The 19,041-nt window shown below is 36.1% G+C and overlaps 1 protein-coding gene across 1 annotated transcript; it reads left to right on the top strand.

The window, feature by feature from the left end:
- Positions 1 to 11,988: 11,988 nt before the first annotated feature.
- LOC136822988 (5-hydroxytryptamine receptor 1F-like) lies at positions 11,989 to 14,300 on the top strand. The gene is made up of 2 exons (XM_067079296.1): positions 11,989 to 12,563; positions 12,667 to 14,300. The coding sequence occupies exons 1-2, from the start codon at positions 12,059 to 12,061 to the stop codon at positions 13,437 to 13,439; spliced, it is 1,278 nt and encodes a 425-aa protein (XP_066935397.1). The 5' UTR covers positions 11,989 to 12,058; the 3' UTR covers positions 13,440 to 14,300.
- Positions 14,301 to 19,041: the final 4,741 nt, after the last annotated feature.

Genomic DNA, 19,041 nt, shown 5'->3' with positions numbered 1-19,041 from the left:
TTTTTCTTTAGTTTACCAAGGCAGATGAGGCTTAATACATCAGCGTGACTTCAGGCACAACAGATCGAGAAAGATGAATTTGGCAACGTGTTCAACTTCTTCTCCATCAATGAATAATGAGCAGTCTCATTTGATAGCAATTTGCATTGTTTGACGTTGACTTTAGGCCCCATTTTTTACAGGCAGAATCAATTCATAGTTTAGAAGTTTAAGTTTATCAAATATTAAAGCGATGAGGGTAGTGTCATCCGCATATCGTACATCAGTTGATAGCGTATCATCAAATTCTAGGTCACCTAAAAGGCTCTTCACTTCATCCATAAATATTCCAGAAATACATTGAAGAGCAATGGGAGAAAATATGCAGCCTTAGTGGACACCACGTTGACTGCAAATCACTTCAGTTAATTTCCCATCATTTGAATAGCACATTAGTTCGGTCATACATATTCTCTATGATGCTCACAATATTTGATCGACGCCAATAGATCTACCATTTTCCAAAGTACTTTCCTCCAGATTGTGTGGAAAGCTTTGAAGTCTATGAAGTGAAAATTTAAAGGAATATTTCTTTCTTGGCTTTTTCAATCAACTGCCTAACAATGAAAATTGCATCTATAGTACCACGCCATGAGCGGAAACCATATTGAGTTTCTCTGAGTCGGTTATCTATACTCTCATGCCATTCTCTTGGTAGGATTGTGAGAAAAACTTTCCCGGGGATTGAGAGTAATGGATAGCTCTGTAGTTTTCCCTTAATAGTTTGTCTCCTTTTTTGAAGACAGGCGTTTACAATCATTTTGTGAAATGACTGGGTGCTTTGTTTGCTCGAGTATCTTATTGAAAATTTTCCTCAGCATTGCAACCATACTGTCACCTCCAGCACGGAGTACTTCAGTGGTGATTTGGTCAACACCTGGTGATTTTTTATTTTTCATTCTCTTGAGGGCGTTTACGATTTCGTCAGTATGGATTTGTGTAGGAATTTGTTCATCGAGTTTATTGAATCGATAGCGGGATCATCACGTGCAAAGGATGTATTTAAGTGACATTGAAAGTGTTCTTTCCATAGTTTCAGAACAGTATCGGGATCAGTCTGTTTAGCTCCGTTTGCGTCCTTGACTATGTTAAGTGATTTTTTTGGTAGTCCTTCTAGTTCTCTAACTGTTTTGAAGAGGTTGTGAGTGTCGTTCCTTCTAAAATCATCCTCAAGTTTTGTTAATTTTGGCGTCGAGGTTATCAGCTTTTAACTTTTTGACCGCTGCTTTGACTTCCTTATTTAGGCCAGAATAGGTTTGTTTTACAGCATTTGAGTTGGGTTCCTTTAAGAAATCAAGTCGGGCTTTTCTTCTCCATTCACACAGAGCAGTAAGTTGGAGGGGCATGTTTTCAACAGCACGGGATTGTTTACGTCCAACAATTTTATTGGTAATTTCATTTTTTATAGTTGTGAATGATTCGTAGAGTTGATCAATATCAGGATCGGTTTCCATTAATGGCTGAAATCTCCCTCCAATATGGATTTCGAAGTCGCTTCTGATTAACTCGTTTGATAATTTATCAATATCGAATTTGAAACTTTTCTTTGTGTTCCTTTTGATTTTTGGCATTTCTTTTAGCAGGATTTGCACAGTAAATGTGTAAAAGTGAGTGGTTGGACCAATGTCAGCTGAATGGAAAACTCTGCAATTTTTGATTAAGTTCAGTTGAATCCTTCTCACAAGTACATAGTCGATTTGGTTTTAACTTGGCCGTTCAGGGGGAGGTCCAAGTGGATAAACGACAGTTTTTGGTGTTTGAATATGAAGTTAGATTCATCAATCTATTTAGGCCACAGATTGTTGTAGCAGTTTCTCTCCACTTTCATTTTGGGTACCAAGTGTGAATTGCCCAAACTTCGGTCCATGTGAGATGGGATCCTTTTCCAACCTTGCATTGAAATCTCCAAGAATCATAACCTGATTTCTTGGAAGGGCATCTATTGATCCCTGGAAGAGTAAATTCGTCTATTACATTTGTGTCATAACTTGCGTCAGGGCATAGATTATAAAAATAGTAGTCCTTTTGGTTTTAGATTCAGCGTGACACTCATTATTCTCTCTGATACGAGGCTGTAAGGGGTAAGGGGTTAATCGAGGGGATAAAAGGGGAGCCACCCCTTGTCGGTGAACGAAGTCCTTTCATGGGGAGTGTATGAAGGTAAATCCTTGCTCAGTGAAGTTTTCAGGTGTATCAGAGTCCAGGTGGGTTTCGGTTATCCCAAGAAAATCTGTCTGGAAATGTTTCATTTCCGAAAGAAGGTTAGTGAGTCTGATAGAGTCTAATTCAGCATCATCATTTAGAGTCCTGACATTTCATGTTGCAAAATTTGTTGCAAAGCAACCTTCCGGCAGATTATTCTCGCACCTCTGCGTTCACCGGGACTGGGGTCGATATAAAGGGTTTTCTATCCATAAGAAGTGTGATGAGAGTAGGTAAACAGGAACTTTCTCAAGGTAACCTGTTGGTATCATTGTTCGTGTGTCCTCCACTAGACCGATTTGCTTAAACGGAGCTGAAGAACCCAATCTGTCCTGGTTTGGTAAGCGCTTTCCATCGCCGGTATCTTTGTTTGTGTGTCTTCCATAGACTGTTTACGGTACTGCTAAGGATCCAATCCATCCTGTGTTGTTGTCCGAAAACATGAATGTGGGTCAGAGAATAGCTCCAGCTCCAGCATCTACCAGCCCCTCAAGAAGAGTCTTCCCTCCAGATGATTCTCACCCCTGGCTCCTTAGGTACAGGTAGAACTGATTCACACCTGGAGTTTGAGCTCATGAGGGACTGCGATATTTTATCGAGGCATTATTGCATCCGCAAATATTGACTTTATGACAATTAAGAGAGTAATTCTAGGAATTTCGGTCAAGTGTATCAGGTTTCATTTTTTCTTTCTTCAAATCCCGAGATTGTCGGTTTTAATGTTTACTTTTCAGAGATAGCAAATGACAGAATGTTAGTATAAGTGGCTGTGAATGTACTTTCAAAAGTGTTTATATTTTGTTTTGGTTTGACGCAAGTAAAGGGAGAAAATGTCGAGGTAATGGGTGAATATAGGCATTTTGTATAAAAAAAGTAAATTTTGATCGCGATCGAAACTTTGTTGTTCTTATTTTTTCATGATTTGCAGGGTCCAATTTTTTTTTGAAATGTTCTTAAGTTAACCCTATTTTACCAGGAGGTCTTCCTACACCACCTTGGAACTATTTTGCTTAGAACTCTTTGATAAATTTGTTAGGCTCCTGCCTTACACGTTGTTTTTTTAAGAAACTAGTTTTACCAAGCAGCCTCAATGTTTCTTAAGAAATCGGCCTTTTGAGCCTTAAATGTTACTTACATGTTTCTAAACTTTTTGAAGAAAAAAAAAAGCATTTGTTTTGATTGGAAGGTTCTTAAAGAAACGAATTAAAAAATGTTATTTTCTCATGTTTTCTCATGTTTTTTAAAAGTGTGTTTTTTTCGTCTATAGTTTCTTCAAAAAAGAAAAGCGTGTATCCAAAATACTTCGAAATTTTACGTTGTTTCATCGACCATTTAACGTAAAGAAACGCCAATAAAGTATTAGATTAAGTTTGAAATAGTCATTTTTATCAACCTGTGAACTGAGTCAAGGTTTATTCAGATCATATTTTGACGAGGCATTGAATTTAAACGAGAAACAGTACACGGGTTTTTTTATAAGAATATACTTTATAAAATGTCCATAATGAAAACGGCCAAAAAATGAAGAATAATGCTAAGAATATCACCATCATGGAATTTTTGCTACCAAGCTAAGAATACCATTTTTTAAAGCATTTTCAATTATAAATTGTCCAATTACCCCCAAGTAAGGCTCGCTCTTTTCACAAAAATGCCATTTAATGCTTGAGACGTATGTACTAAATATAGACACGGGAGGAAGTATTAGATTAAGTTTGAAATAGTCATTTTTATCAACCTGTAAACTGAGTTAAGGTTTATCCAGATCATATTTTGTCGTGGCATTGAATTTAAACAAGAAACTAGACTGGAGTCGTTCATAATGCGTGTAATACAGTAGTATAGGCGTTATATGATAATATGATTATTGTTACGGGATTTAGTTAGTAAAACTAAAAATTTTCCCTCCATTACTTTTTGCTTTATTTCTACTTTACTATGTCTGAATTAGTCGTCTAGCTTGTTAGACTAACGACAAACAGTAACGGTATTAACTACAGTATCAATGAAAATCTCTCTGGATTTAACTCGAATCCAGCCTTGAAATCTTTAGCCTCTATTTTGATTATTTTTCAACCTGGTTTACTTTTTTTCTTTGTAATTTGAGTGTGGGCAAAAGTATTCTTAGGGAGGGGTGCTTTTAATTACATTGCGTATGTAAGACCAGCGCTAACCTTTAAGTGCCACGGTCTTTTTTTTCTAAGTTTTGTTTCTAAGAAAACCGCTAGTTTAACTTTCCATTTGCCTATGGCCTAGATTAGGGGTAGAAACCAATCAGGTAGTCGGACGGCTGAGAAGTAAGTGTGAGATGGTAGATATAAGTTTCGCATAAATTTATGGCTAATCCTCGAATAGTAAGTTTTGGGGAAAATTTGTCCCGATAAATACAATATTAGTATAAATAAGTGAGGATCGCCTACAACCATAACTGCAGGGAGGGAGGGAGGTAAAAATATTTCATCCTGTCAGCTGAAACCAGTAAAATTTTTAACGAGGCTTGGCTGTTCTTATTTCGTTGACCCCTAAATTGCTTGAATTAAATAATTCCAGGCTCAGCATTTTTAAGCCTCAATGTTCTTATAAAATTATTTTTATAAAAGAAAAAGAGTGTGTGAAAACTACGCGGGCCACACAACTTTTGTAGGAAATAAGTAGCTTCAAATCCTTACAAATGAGTTTCGAATCTAACCTACGGCTATTTTTGTGAAAACATTATTGTCTTGACTTGACTTAAGTGCATACCCGTTGCGTGATCATGCCTGTACGAATAAAGGCTGTTTCTCTCGTACGTCTGTTCAAACACAACCTCACAAGCAAGGCAAGCTACGCACTTTTAGGCTAAACTATCCTTATTGAGTCAAACTGGACATTATTGTCTTGACTTGACTTAAGTGCATAATCCCACGGGGATCTTTGCACACTTCTTGGAGACACACTCTTTCCACTTTCCACGCTCAGCAGTAAGAAGTGGGATCCCTGTGTCTTCTCGGATTAGATCGCTCCATCTTTTTTGGGGACGTCCACGGGGTCTTTTTTCCTTAAAATCACGCTTATAAGCTTTGTGCACATAGTTGATATTGGGGTCTCTTCTTGCGATGGGACCAAACCAGTTAATTCTTCTCCTTTTGATCATATCAAGGATATCCATCTTGACACCGAGGGTACGCTTTAAATCTACTATTTTTGTTCTGTCGATTCTGCGTTACCCAGCCATGATTCTGAGGCAGTCGTTTTGAAAGACTGAAAGTTATGACATATCTTTTTTCTTTAAAGACCAAGTTTCACAGGTATATATTGCTATTGGTGTGATGAGTGCGTAGAAGAGTCTCGATTTGATTCGTAGAGATAAGTTGTTTCTTGACCATACATTTTTCTTTAGTTTACCAAAGGCAGCTGAGGCTTAATACATCATCGCTGACTTCAGGCACAACAGATCCGAGAAAGATGAATTTGGCAACGTGTTCAACTTCTTCTCCATCAATGAATAATGAGTCAGTCTCATTTGATAGCAATTTGCATTGTTTGACGTTGACTTTTAGGCCCCATTTTTTACAGGCAGAATCAATTCATTTGTAGAAAGTTTAAGTTTATCAAATATTAAAGCGATGAGGGTAGTGTCATCCGCATATCGTACATCAGTTGATAGCGTATCATCAAATTCTAGGTCACCTAAAAGGCTCTTCACTTCATCCATAACATATTCCAGAAATACATTGAAGAGCATGGGAGAAAATATGCAGCCTTAGTGGACACCAACGTTGACTGCAAATCACTCAGTTAATTTCCCATCAATTTGAATAGCACATTCAGTTCGGTCATACATATTCTCTATGATGCTCACAATATTTTGATCGACGCCAATAGATCTTACCATTTTCCAAAGTACTTTCCTCCAGATTGTGTGGAAAGCAGCTTTGAAGTCTATGAAGTGAAAATTTAAAGGAATATTTCTTTCTTTGGCTTTTTCAATCAACTGCCTAACAATGAAAATTGCATCTATAGTACCACGCCATGAGCGGAAACCATATTGAGTTTCTCTGAGTCGGTTATCTATACTCTCATGCATTCTCTTGAGTAGGATTGTGAGAAAAACTTTCCCGGGGATTGAGAGTAATGCGATAGCTCTGTAGTTTTCCCTTAATAGTTTGTCTCCTTTTTTGAAGACAGGCGTTACAATCATTTTTGTGAAATGACTGGGTGTCTTTGTTTGCTCGAGTATCTTATTGAAAATTTTCCTCAGCATTGCAACCATACTGTCACCTCCAGCACGGAGTACTTCAGTGGTGATTTGGTCAACACCTGGTGATTTTTTATTTTTCATTCTCTTGAGGGCGTTTACGATTTCGTCAGTATGGATTTGTGTAGGAATTTGTTCATCGATGTTTATTGAATCGATAGCGGGATCATCACGTGCAAAGGATGTATTTAAGTGACATTGAAAGTGTTCTTTCCATAGTTTCAGAACAGTATCGGGATCAGTCTGTTTAGCTCCGTTTGCGTCCTTGACTATGTTAAGTGATTTTTTTGGTAGTCCTTCTAGTTCTCTAACTGTTTTGAAGAGGTTGTGAGTGTCGTTCCTTCTAAAATCATCCTCAAGTTTTGTTAATTTTGGCGTCGAGGTTATCAGCTTTTAACTTTTTGACCGCTGCTTTGACTTCCTTATTTAGGCCAGAATAGGTTTGTTTTACAGCATTTGAGTTGGGTTCCTTTAAGAAATCAAGTCGGGCTTTTCTTCTCCATTCACACAGAGCAGTAAGTTGGAGGGGCATGTTTTCAACAGCACGGGATTGTTTACGTCCAACAATTTTATTGGTAATTTCATTTTTTATAGTTGTGAATGATTCGTAGAGTTGATCAATATCAGGATCGGTTTCCATTAATGGCTGAAATCTCCCTCCAATATGGATTTCGAAGTCGCTTCTGATTAACTCGTTTGATAATTTATCAATATCGAATTTGAAACTTTTCTTTGTGTTCCTTTTGATTTTTGGCATTTCTTTTAGCAGGATTTTGCACAGTAAAATGTGTAAAAGTGAGTGGTCTGGACCAATGTCAGCTGAATGGAAAACTCTGCAATTTTTGATTAAGTTCAGTTGATCCTTCTCAACAAGTACATAGTCGATTTGGTTTTTAACTTGGCCGTTCAGGGGAGGTCCAAGTGGATAAACGACAGTTTTTGTGTTTGAATATGAAGTTAGAATTCATCAATCTATTTAGGCCACAGAATTGTTGTAGCAGTTTCTCTCCACTTTCATTTTGGGTACCAAGTGTGAATTGCCCAACAACTTCGGTCCATGTGAGATGGGATCCTTTTCCAACCTTTGCATTGAAATCTCCAAGAATCATAACCCTGATTTCTTGGAAGGGCATCTATTGATCCCTGGAGGAGGTTGTAAAATTCGTCTATTACATTTGTGTCATAACTTGCGTCAGGGGCATAGATTATAAAAATAGTAGTCGGCTTTGGTTTTAGATTCAGCGTGACACTCATTATTCTCTCTGATACGAGGCTGTAAGGGGTAAGGGGTTAATCGAGGGGATAAAAGGGGAGCCACCCCTTGTCGGTGAACGAAGTCCTTTCATGGGGAGTGTATGAAGGTAAATCCTTGCTCAGTGAAGTTTTCAGGTGTATCAGAGTCCAGGTGGGTTTCGGTTATCCCAAGAAAATCTGTCTGGAAATGTTTCATTTCCGAAAGAAGGTTAGTGAGTCTGATAGAGTCTAATTCAGCATCATCATTTAGAGTCCTGACATTTCATGTTGCAAAATTTGTTGCAAAGCAACCTTCCGGCAGATTATTCTCGCACCCTCTGCTGTTCACCGGGACTGGGGGTCGATATAAAGGGTTTCTATCCATAAGAAGTGTGATGAGAGTAGGTAAACAGGAACTTTCTCAAGGTAACCTGTTGGTATCATTGTTCGTGTGTCCTCCACTAGACCGATTTGCTTAAACGGAGCTGAAGAACCCAATCTGTCCTGGTTTGGTAAGCGCTTTCCATCGCCGGTATCTTTGTTTGTGTGTCTTCCAATAGACTGTTTACGGTACTGCTAAGGATCCAATCCATCCTGTGTTGTTGTCCGAAAACATGAATGTGGGTCAGAGAATAGCTCCAGCTCCAGCATCTACCAGCCCCTCAAGAAGAGTCTTCCCTCCAGATGATTCTCACCCCTGGCTCCTTAGGTACAGGTAGAACTGATTCACACCTGGAGTTTGAGCTCATGAGGGACTGCGATATTTTATCGAGGCATTATTGCATCCGCAAATATTTGACTTTATGACAATTAAGAGAGTAATTCTAGGAATTTCGGTCAAGTGTATCAGGTTTCATTTTTTCTTTCTTCAAATCCCGAGATTGTCGGTTTTTAATGTTTACTTTTCAGAGATAGCAAATGACAGAATGTTAGTATAAGTGGCTGTGAATGTACTTTCAAAAGTGTTTATATTTTGTTTTTGGTTGACGCAAGTAAAGGGAGAAAATGTCGAGGTAATGGGTGAATATAGGCATTTTGTATAAAAACAAGTAAATTTTGATCGCGATCGAAACTTTGTTGTTCTTATTTTTTCATGATTTGCAGGGTCCAATTTTTTTTTGAAATGTTCTTAAGTTAACCCTATTTTTACCAGGAGGTCTTCCTACACCACCTTGGAACTATTTTGCTTAGAACTCTTTGATAAATTTGTTAGGGCTCCTGCCTTACACGTTGTTTTTTTTAAGAAACTAGTTTTACCAAGCAGCCTCAATGTTTCTTAAGAAATCGGCCTTTTGAGCCTTAAATGTTACTTACATGTTTCTAAACTTTTTGAAGAAAAAAAAAGCATTTGTTTTGATTGGAAGGTTCTTAAAGAAAACGAATTAAAAAATGTTATTTTCTCATGTTTTCTCATGTTTTTTAAAAGTGTGTTTTTTCGTCTATAGTTTCTTCAAAAAAGAAAAGCGTGTATCCAAAATACTTCGAAATTTTACGTTGTTTCATCGACCATTTAACGTAAAGAAACGCCAATAAAGTATTAGATTAAGTTTGAAATAGTCATTTTTATCAACCTGTGAACTGAGTCAAGGTTTATTCAGATCATATTTTGACGAGGCATTGAATTTAAACGAGAAACAGTACACGGGTTTTTTTATAAGAATATACTTTATAAGAATGTCCATAATGAAAACGGCCAAAAAATGAAGAATAATGCTAAGAATATCACCATCATGGAATTTTGCTACCAAGCTAAGAATACCATTTTTTAAAGCATTTTCAATTATAAATTGTCAATTACCCCCAAGTAAGGCTCGCTCTTTTCACAAAAATGCCATTTAATGCTTGAGACGTATGTACTAAATATAGACACGGGAGGAAGTATTAGATTAAGTTTGAAATAGTCATTTTTATCAACCTGTAAACTGAGTTAAGGTTTATCCAGATCATATTTTGTCGTGGCATTGAATTTAAACAAGAAACTAGACTGGAGTCGTTCATAATGCGTGTAATACAGTAGTATAGGCGTTATATGATAATATGATTATTGTTACGGGATTTAGTTAGTATAAACTAAAAATTTTCCCTCCATTACTTTTTGCTTTATTTCTACTTTACTATGTCTGAATTAGTCGTCTAGCTTGTTAGACTAACGACAAACAGTAACGGTATTAACTACAGTATCAATGAAAATCTCTCTGGATTTAACTCGAATCCAGCCTTGAAATCTTTAGCCTCTATTTTGATTATTTTTCAACCTGGTTTACTTTTTTTCTTTGTAATTTGAGTGTGGGCAAAAGTATTCTTAGGGAGGGGTGCTTTTAATTACATTGCGTATGTAAGACCAGCGCTAACCCTTTAAGTGCCACGGTCTTTTTTTTCTAAGTTTTGTTTCTAAGAAAACCGCTAGTTTAACTTTCCATTTGCCTATGGCCTAGATTAGGGGTAGAAACCAATCAGGTAGTCGGACGGCTGAGAAGTAAGTGTGAGATGGTAGATATAAGTTTCGCATAAATTTATGGCTAATCCTCGAATAGTAAGTTTTGGGGAAAATTTGTCCCGATAAATACAATATTAGTATAAATAAGTGAGGATCGCCTACAACCATAACTGCAGGGAGGGAGGGAGGTAAAAATATTTCATCCTGTCAGCTGAAACCAGTAAAATTTTTAACGAGGCTTGGCTGTTCTTATTTCGTTGACCCCTAAATTGCTTGAATTAAATAATTCCAGGCTCAGCATTTTTAAGCCTCAATGTTCTTATAAAATTATTTTTATAAAAGAAAAAGAGTGTGTGAAAACTACGCGGGCCACACAACTTTTGTAGGAAATAAGTAGCTTCAAATCCTTACAAATGAGTTTCGAATCTAACCTACGGCTATACCTAATTGGTTCCCACACACTTACCATTGAGTTTCAACCCGAAGGGCTAGAGGCAAAACTTTAACCCTTCTCAAGCAAGAGAAATTGAAGCTACTTACTTCCCATCCAAAACGCGCATAAAAGGCGCCGTAATCATGACGACGGATTGTATCTAGCGGTTCCTTTGTTTTGGAGAACTACATTTTTTTAAATCTTGCGATAGATTTTAGTTTCGATCGGACGTTTGTGTAAAAACTACGCACGGGCGTTCTGGATGGGAAATAAGTGATTTCTTTTCCCATCCAGGAGTCTCGTTTCTAGCCTTTTGAACTTGAAACTCAATGACACTTACCGCTCCTATTAAAATGAATGATGCATAAGCTATTCGAATTCCTTATAAAGGCCCGGTAATGTTAGTAGAAAATCCTCCTTAAACAAAATTCAAGTTTTAACATGCATTTGAGTATGAATACTTGAAAATTGTAAGTGTTGTTTATGCGAGGTTGAAATACGTACTTGGACGATAAGTACAGGCTTTTTTTTATAAGAGTACACTTTATAAGAATGTCCATGATGAAAATAGCCAAAAAATTAAGAATATGCATGGAATTTTGCTACTCAAGCTAAGAATGCCATTTTTAGAGCATTTTCAATTATAAATTGTCAATTATCCCCAAGGAAGGCTCATTCCTTTCACAAAAATGCCATATTATGCTTGAGACGTATGTATTAAATGTTAAATCTAGTCTGAATTAGGACCCCAACCTAAGAATATGCTGCAAAAATATTTTAGGATGATTTTCCCAAAAAAGTTAAGAATATCCATGATGAAATGGATTTACACCATTCTTATAAAAAAAGCGTGTATCATGCTAGAACTAGAACTGGTTGGAATTAAAGTCCATTTGCTTTGTGTGCATGCACTAGTTCTCGTTTATTTGTCGTTTTTCAGCAATGTTTCAATTATAACATATTATATGGTACAGTTGAAAGTTCATTTTTCTTCTTCTTTGTTTTCAAAAATTTTTAGAAATTATTTTTCTCAAAGATTATAGTGCTCTGAATTATCTTTTCAATGATATCTAATTTGTTAGCCAAACAAGAAATAGTGCACAACTAAAATGAATGGGCTTTAGTTTCTTTTAGTTGGATTTGGACGAGTTTTAAGGAATTTCTAAAAGAGGTTTCCAGCGGTTTGCGTGATGGCGTGATTTAGACTTTTTCTTGCATGAAGTGGGCTCTCCATTAAAGTTTTGCAAGCACTTTCCACGAGTTAATATACACTTTCATGGTCATATACGATTTGAAATAAAAAATACTTCGACCTGCTTTTTTTAGTGCAGATATTCATCAGGTCTGAACATGTTTAGCATATGGAATGTTTAGCTCTGAACTGAATTTTTTTATCTCTCCAGAGCTTCAATATTATCTCACAAAAATTACTTTGACAAAAATAAAAAAGACCCGTTGTTTGTCACTAGACGAAATAATGGCTTACGCTGGTAGCTTTCATATTCGCATATGGCAACTGATTTGGTATTGCGTCATTTGTTTGTTTGGTACTCTTGGTAACAGTCTCATTATCTACTTAGCAACGGTCGCTAAGAAGGGCGGTATCGATCGGAAAGCGCCCTTTAATATATATCTAGTCGCCCTAGCGGTGACTGACTTCCTGGTTTGTCTATCCTCTCTACCAACCTACATCTTATCAACGAATATATTTTATCATCCGTCAAACGAGGGTGGACAATGGATGTGTAAATTACTGACTGGTTATTTTATACCATTTTGGTTTATGGATGTATCAGTGTTTCTACTAGCAGCTTTGGCGATTGAAAGATGGAGAGTCATTGTGAAGCCTTATGCGAAATTACGCAGACCAAAGTTGAGATCAACTCTTTTGGTTATCACTATGGTAACGTTATTGGGAATCATAACACAAGCTCCTATTCTGTATGCTGCCCATTATGTTGGTTCAAAAATGGCTGATATAGGTAATTAAGATGACTTCATTGGTGTTTTATCGGTTTAACAAAAAAAAAAAAAAAAAAAAAAAAAAAACTGGTTTCTTATAAATCTTCTGTATCAATTTTCCAGGTAATGTCTGTTCATACACCCATCAAGACCTCACCAGTAAACTTCTTCATTACAACCAATTGCTATTGGAAACAATCATTCCAACCTTAATCTTCTTTGTTTGCTTCTACCAAATGTACAAGACTTTATCCAAAAGAAAGCAGACCCTTCGAACGCAGCTTACAGCCTACCAGCAGACTAGCATTTCCACAGAGAAGCAACCAACATCAAGTAATAACAATGAAAAAAAGATTGAACACAAAAACTGTGTACAAAGGCAAAAGAGTTTGAAAATCCATTTTTCAGGATTACAAGAGAAAATCAACATGCAGTGTAGCTCTCTTAAGAGATTTGTAAAACGTCCACAGCCTACAGTCTCGCCTCTGCAACAGCAAACGCACGCTCTAAAACGTACAAAGCAGACTATAAACAGTATGTTACTTGTGGTTGTTTCATTCATAGTCTGTGTTTTCATCAACGAAATCTTGTTCTTGCTAACCAAGCAAGTTCTTAATATCACAAACCTTCAATGGAATTCGGAAATTTATCAAATCAGCGTCATGTTACGTTTCACGAATTCGTGTATCAATCCCCTTATCTATGGTTTGAAATCGAAAGTGTTTAGAGATCGGCTGAAAGAGACTTTACGCTTGTCTAGAAAACCACGTGGGCTAAGTGAGACTCGCTTTGAGGAAGCTCTGAAGCATGGTAGATCTCTATCAGTCTTTTATGTTTCGTCAAGTTCGGTGAAGGATGGTTTGGAGGAGACAAAATTTAACTTTTTAAAAAATTGACGGGAAAGTTTATGTATTTGCAATTTCAAGGAGAGCGTAGTGACTGAAACGATTTGGAAAACCCGCAGTTTTAACCCGCAAAATTGAGGACGGTAAAAGTCCTCAGTCGGTTAGGATCTAGACATATCAGAAGCTAACCGCCACCGTCGTAGAAAAACACATATACATAAACTTGCTAGTGGTGTAGGTGTAAGGGGGTTCAAAATTCACGACGGAAAGTGTTTCATTTATCCATACATCTTATAAGGAAATGAAGACTCTCCGTCATAAAAGCCGCTTCCAACTCATTACCGAGTTTATGTATTTGCACTTTTGAGGACGGTAGAGTGACTGAAGCGATTTGGAAAAACCCACAATTCCGCCCCGCAAAATCAAGGACGTTAAAAGTGCTGATTTACCGTCGTCCTCAGCTGGTCAGGATCTACTCAAATTAGAACCTTACCGTCTCCGTCGCTGAAAAACACACATACATAAACTCGGTATTATCTTATGGTCGGCGAACAAGACGCACGGCTTAATTATTGAATAAATGACATAAATCAAGCCTTAGTCGGCCCTAAGTGACTAAATGTTAGCTTGGTGACTAAAATTAAGGCTGACTAAAATTTAGGCCGACTAAAAATTTGGGCCATTTCCAGTATTTTAAGCTTTCTCCTATTTTCCATCTGCTTGTAAATTTAGAAATTTATAAATTTTTAGTCGGTCTTAATTATTAGTCGGCCCTAAGTGACTAAATGTTGGTTTGGTGACTAAAATTAAGGCTGACTAAAATTTAGGCCGACTAAAAATTTGGGCCAAATTAAAAGTTTATAATTAAGCTTTCCTCATTTTCCAGTATTTTAAGCTTTCTCCTATTTTTCATCTGCTTGTAAATTTAGAAATTTATAAACTTTTAGTCGGTCTTAATTATTAGTCGGCCCTAAGTGACTAAATATTGGTTTGGTGACTAAAATTTAGGCCGACTAAAAATTTGGGCCAAATTAAAAGTTTATAATTAAGCTTTCCTCATTTTCCAGTATTTTAAGCGTTCTCCTATTTTTAATTTGCTTGTAAATTTAGAAATTTATAAATTTTTTGTCGGTCTTAATTATTAGTCGGCCCTAAGTGACTAATAATTAAGTCCGATTAAGTTTTGGCCTATAAGGTACCACTTTTGCCACAGTGAGAATCCAGTGTATTAAGTATACACTGTACTGTGACGACAAACCTCTCGCACATTCAGTGGGAAACGTTGCAACCATCCAGCATCTTGGATGAAGGCTGAACCATTCAAATCACAACAATGGGCTCTTCCAGAAAATGTCTGTACATGGTGGGGGGGTTGGAAGATCCGTGGGGTAGCGAAAAATCATCAAAATTGCCTTGTCCGGGGGGTAAATTTGCTCTGTCCGGGGGTAATTTGGGTTGTCAGGGGGGTCAACTGATGCTTGTCCAGCGGTAAAAGCCGTTGTCTGGGGGACCAAAAGTCACTTTGTCCGGGGGACCAAAAGTCACTTTGTCCGGGGGGTAAATTACTGAAAATTATTATATCCTCAACCCCCCATATTCAAATTTTTTTCTGGAAAAGCCCAATCGTTGAAAATATTCAATTAAGGAGAGGCATTTCAAATAATATACACATCACACAATCACATAATCAGGAATCGATTAAAGTAACGTATAGATGGGCGCGTTTACACTGAAAGGATTCCTTGATTAAATAGTTTTTTCTGATTTTTTGCACAAAGATGTGTAATTAGCAATGCCAAAATATGGCCGAACCCTATTTTTGAGAAAAATTTTTCCGGCGCCGAAAATTACTGTTTTTGCAGATTTTCATTTAGACTGGAGTCGTTTATAATGCATGTAATACTAATAATAAACACAAATAATGATACCGGATTTAGTTTGTATAAACGACTGGAAGAATCCGGTGTTCTAGCCTTATAGATACCGGGCCTAGCTACGCAGAAACTTGCGTAGCGAGAAAACAATTTATTAAGCAACAGCAAACTCTCAAAATAAAATCAACTCAAATGAAACATTTTTAACACACAAATCCACACACATTTTATTTTCAAGAATTTTTTTGAGCGGGAAAAAATTTTAATTGCGATATTGACACTTTTTTTTTGTTTGGAGTTAGTGCACAAAGGTTTCTAGACGACTAAAATTTACTATTTGCTTTATTTCTAATATGTCTGAATTAGTCGTCTAGCTTGCTAGACTAATTTTCATTGGGCTTTTTCCTTGTATTTCTTTGTTTTTTTTTCACTCAAAAACGTTTCTGATATCAATGCCTTTTTCTTTTTTCAAAAAATCGGGAAAACGAGGAAACTTTTTTCAAATATCAAACATGTGTGAGAAATCAAACTTTTAAAAAACTGCGCGAGACATTGTTGGAATGCGTGAGAGTTGGCACCTCTGTATATAATTTCAATAATCAAATATTATAGAGACAAGGTTATGTCGATTAAAGAACAAGACGACTTGAAGTCGAAAATTTCGCCTAAAGTTTAAACTGCATGGGAAAAAACAAGCAGTAGAGATGAAAGCTAATCTGAAGTCTACTTTACATACATCGAGCCTTGATAAAACAATTTTATATGAACAGCGAGGCTCAAAATCGCTAAAAAGATAAGATCAATTTACGAACAATGGTTGTTTATAATTCTTAAGAACTAATAACTGAAGGGCATATCACCATCTATAAAGAGTTATTAATTTGATTCTAATAGAAAAAAAAATACCTTATCAGGGAAAACTTCGTCCGGGAAAGTGACGAAATTTTGGCCAAGTGACGAATATTTTTCCCCGACGAAAATTTACCCCGGCCTTAATGCGTTTACCAACTACCAGCAAGCGACCAATATTTTTCCCCGACGAAGTTTTCCCCGATAATGTAAATATGTTCATATTGGGCGCCATCCCTCGATTACTTTGTAAGAACTAATTACCGAAGGGTATATCACCGTATATCAAGAGTTGTTGATTTGATTCTTATAAAGTATGTGCTTATAAGAAAAATAAATATGCTAATATTGTGCGCCATCCCTTATTTACTTTGTAAGAACTAATTACCGAAGGGTATATCACCGTATATCAAGAGTTGTTGATTTGATTCTTATAAAGTATCGATAAAGTATATGCTTATAAGAAAAATAAATATGATCATATTGTGCACCATCCCTTATTTACTTCGTAAGAACTAATTACCGAAAGGTATATCACAGTCTATCAAGAGTTATTGATTTGATTCTTATAAAGTGTATGCTTATAAGAAAAATAAATATGCTAATATTGTGCACCATCCCTTGCTTACTTTGTAAGAACTAACTACCGAAAGGTATATCACCATCTATCAAGAGTTGTTGATTTGATTCTTATAAAGTAAATGCTTATAACAAAAATGAATATGATCATATTGTGCGCCATACTTTGTTTACTTTGTAACAACTAATTACCGAAAGGTATGTCACCGTCTATCAAGAGTTATTGATTTGATTCTTATAAAGTATATGCTTATAAGAAAAATAAATATGATCATATTGTGCGCCATCTCTTGTTTACTTTGTAAGAACTAATTACCGAAGGGTATATCACCGTCTATCAAGAGTTATTGATTTGATTCTTATAAAATATATGCTTATAAGAAAAATAAATATGATCATATTGTGCGCCATCTCTTGTTTACTTTGTAAGAACTAATTACCGAAGGGTATATCACAGTCTATCAAGAGTTATTGATTTGATTCTTATAAAATATATGCTTATAAGAAAAATAAATATGATCATATTGTGCGCCATCACTTTTTACTTTGTAAGAACTAATTACCGAAAGGTATATCACAGTCTATCAAGAGTTATTGATTTGATTCTTATAAAGTATATGCTTATAAGAAAAATAAATATGCTCATATTGTGCGCCATCCCTTGTTTACTTTGTAAGAACTAATTACCGAAGGGTATATCACCGTATATCAAGAGTTGTTGATTTGATTCTTATAAAGTATATGTTTATAAGAAAAATAAATATGCTCATATTATGCGCCATCCCTTGTTTACTTTGTAAGAACTAATTACCGAAGGGTATACCACCGTCTATCAAGAGTTATTGATTTGATTCTTATAAAGTATATGCTTATAAGAAAATAAAGAAAAAATCCAAACTGTGAATCCAAAAACACAAAGATATGATGACGTATTCCAAAGAAAACCCGCGAAAATCGTCCGTGGTTATACGAGCGTGTAATTTGTATATTAAATTCAGCGAGTTTGTCCACCGTATCGAGTACTTTCGTTTTCTAATTTTTTTATTAGACCGCCGCCGCCGCCGCGAAAGGCTATCGTAATACTTTCGCTAGGAGAAATTAATAAGTATATATAACTAGGTCACAGTGTGGATCTAAACCACACTGAAACGACCGCCTTCCATCACGCATCACGCTCGCGAAAGAGCGCGCGCACATTGTTAACGCCTACATGTCATCCCCAGTACATTTTAGATTATTCATTGAAAACAGATTACAATATAGTCATTTTTCATGTCTCGATTATTCAATTCCGAATAAAAGACATTCAGCGAAAAAAAAGAGAAACACCTGGGTAATCTAGTTAAAAAAACCGAAAGTAAATGGTAGACAAAGTAATGAGCCAAGGCAAAACGAGATTAGCGTACCACTATGAAAGAAACCGCCTCCGGCGGTCGATCAAATGATAAATGAGTGCAATTCGAGAATAATTGCACGAGTGATTTTTTTGTTATTAATTTTTCCGAGTCCGAAAGGATGAGGAAAACTCTAATCAAAAGAATCACGAGTGTAGTTTTCGCATTTCATGAGTTATTATGTGATTACGAACTAATCGCAGAAAGGGTTTCACTACGTTTTCCCCGTTAGAAAAGTAAATCACAATTAAATTTCTATAAATTTCTATTCTCTCTATGTTTTTATTTTATTGTTGTTTATGTATTTTCCTTCTCACAAAATTGATTTCAAATGTAATTAAAATTTGACGTTCGAATAAAAAAAAAGAAAAAACTAAAAATTAAAATTAAAATCTTAAAATCTATTTTGTAAATATTGGCGCGGCATTGAAGAGATTATTGTGATTAGCGATTAATTGCTCTCTACAGAATGCAATTAATTATTAATTGCTCTCTTTGAAGGGACGCCAAATAAGAAAAAATAACTCATCGTGCGATTAGTACTAGTAATCGTATGGTTTGAAGTGCAATTAACGATTAATCACGAGTAACAAAGGAGAAAATAGTCAAGATGTTTTCCACTTTTCTTCTTCGCTTCAATTTTGACTACGTTTAGACCCATTGGTATGGATAAAATCATCGCATTTTTGCATCAAAAAGATTCTCGAACAGATTCTGCATCTTTTGGTGTATTTTCCATACTAAACGTCAACAGGAAATGGAAAAAATGAACTTTTTGCTCCTGATTCTGTTGTTTACATTGACTGACTCGTGTGCTATTCAACAAAAACAACGAGAGTACGCACTGTACACATCCAAAAGAACTTTCTACTCAGCTCCAATCACGTATTATGCAAACCATTGCTGTTATAACAGACTGTTACTGTGTGGAGATGTCGAAATCAATCCTGGACCCAT

The sequence above is a fragment of the Clytia hemisphaerica genome, unplaced genomic scaffold (genome assembly GCF_902728285.1).
Source record: "Clytia hemisphaerica strain Z4C2 unplaced genomic scaffold, Clytia hemisphaerica genome assembly, whole genome shotgun sequence".
Taxonomy (NCBI): Eukaryota; Metazoa; Cnidaria; class Hydrozoa; order Leptothecata; family Clytiidae; genus Clytia; species Clytia hemisphaerica.
This window is presented reverse-complemented; position numbering and strand designations above follow the sequence as displayed.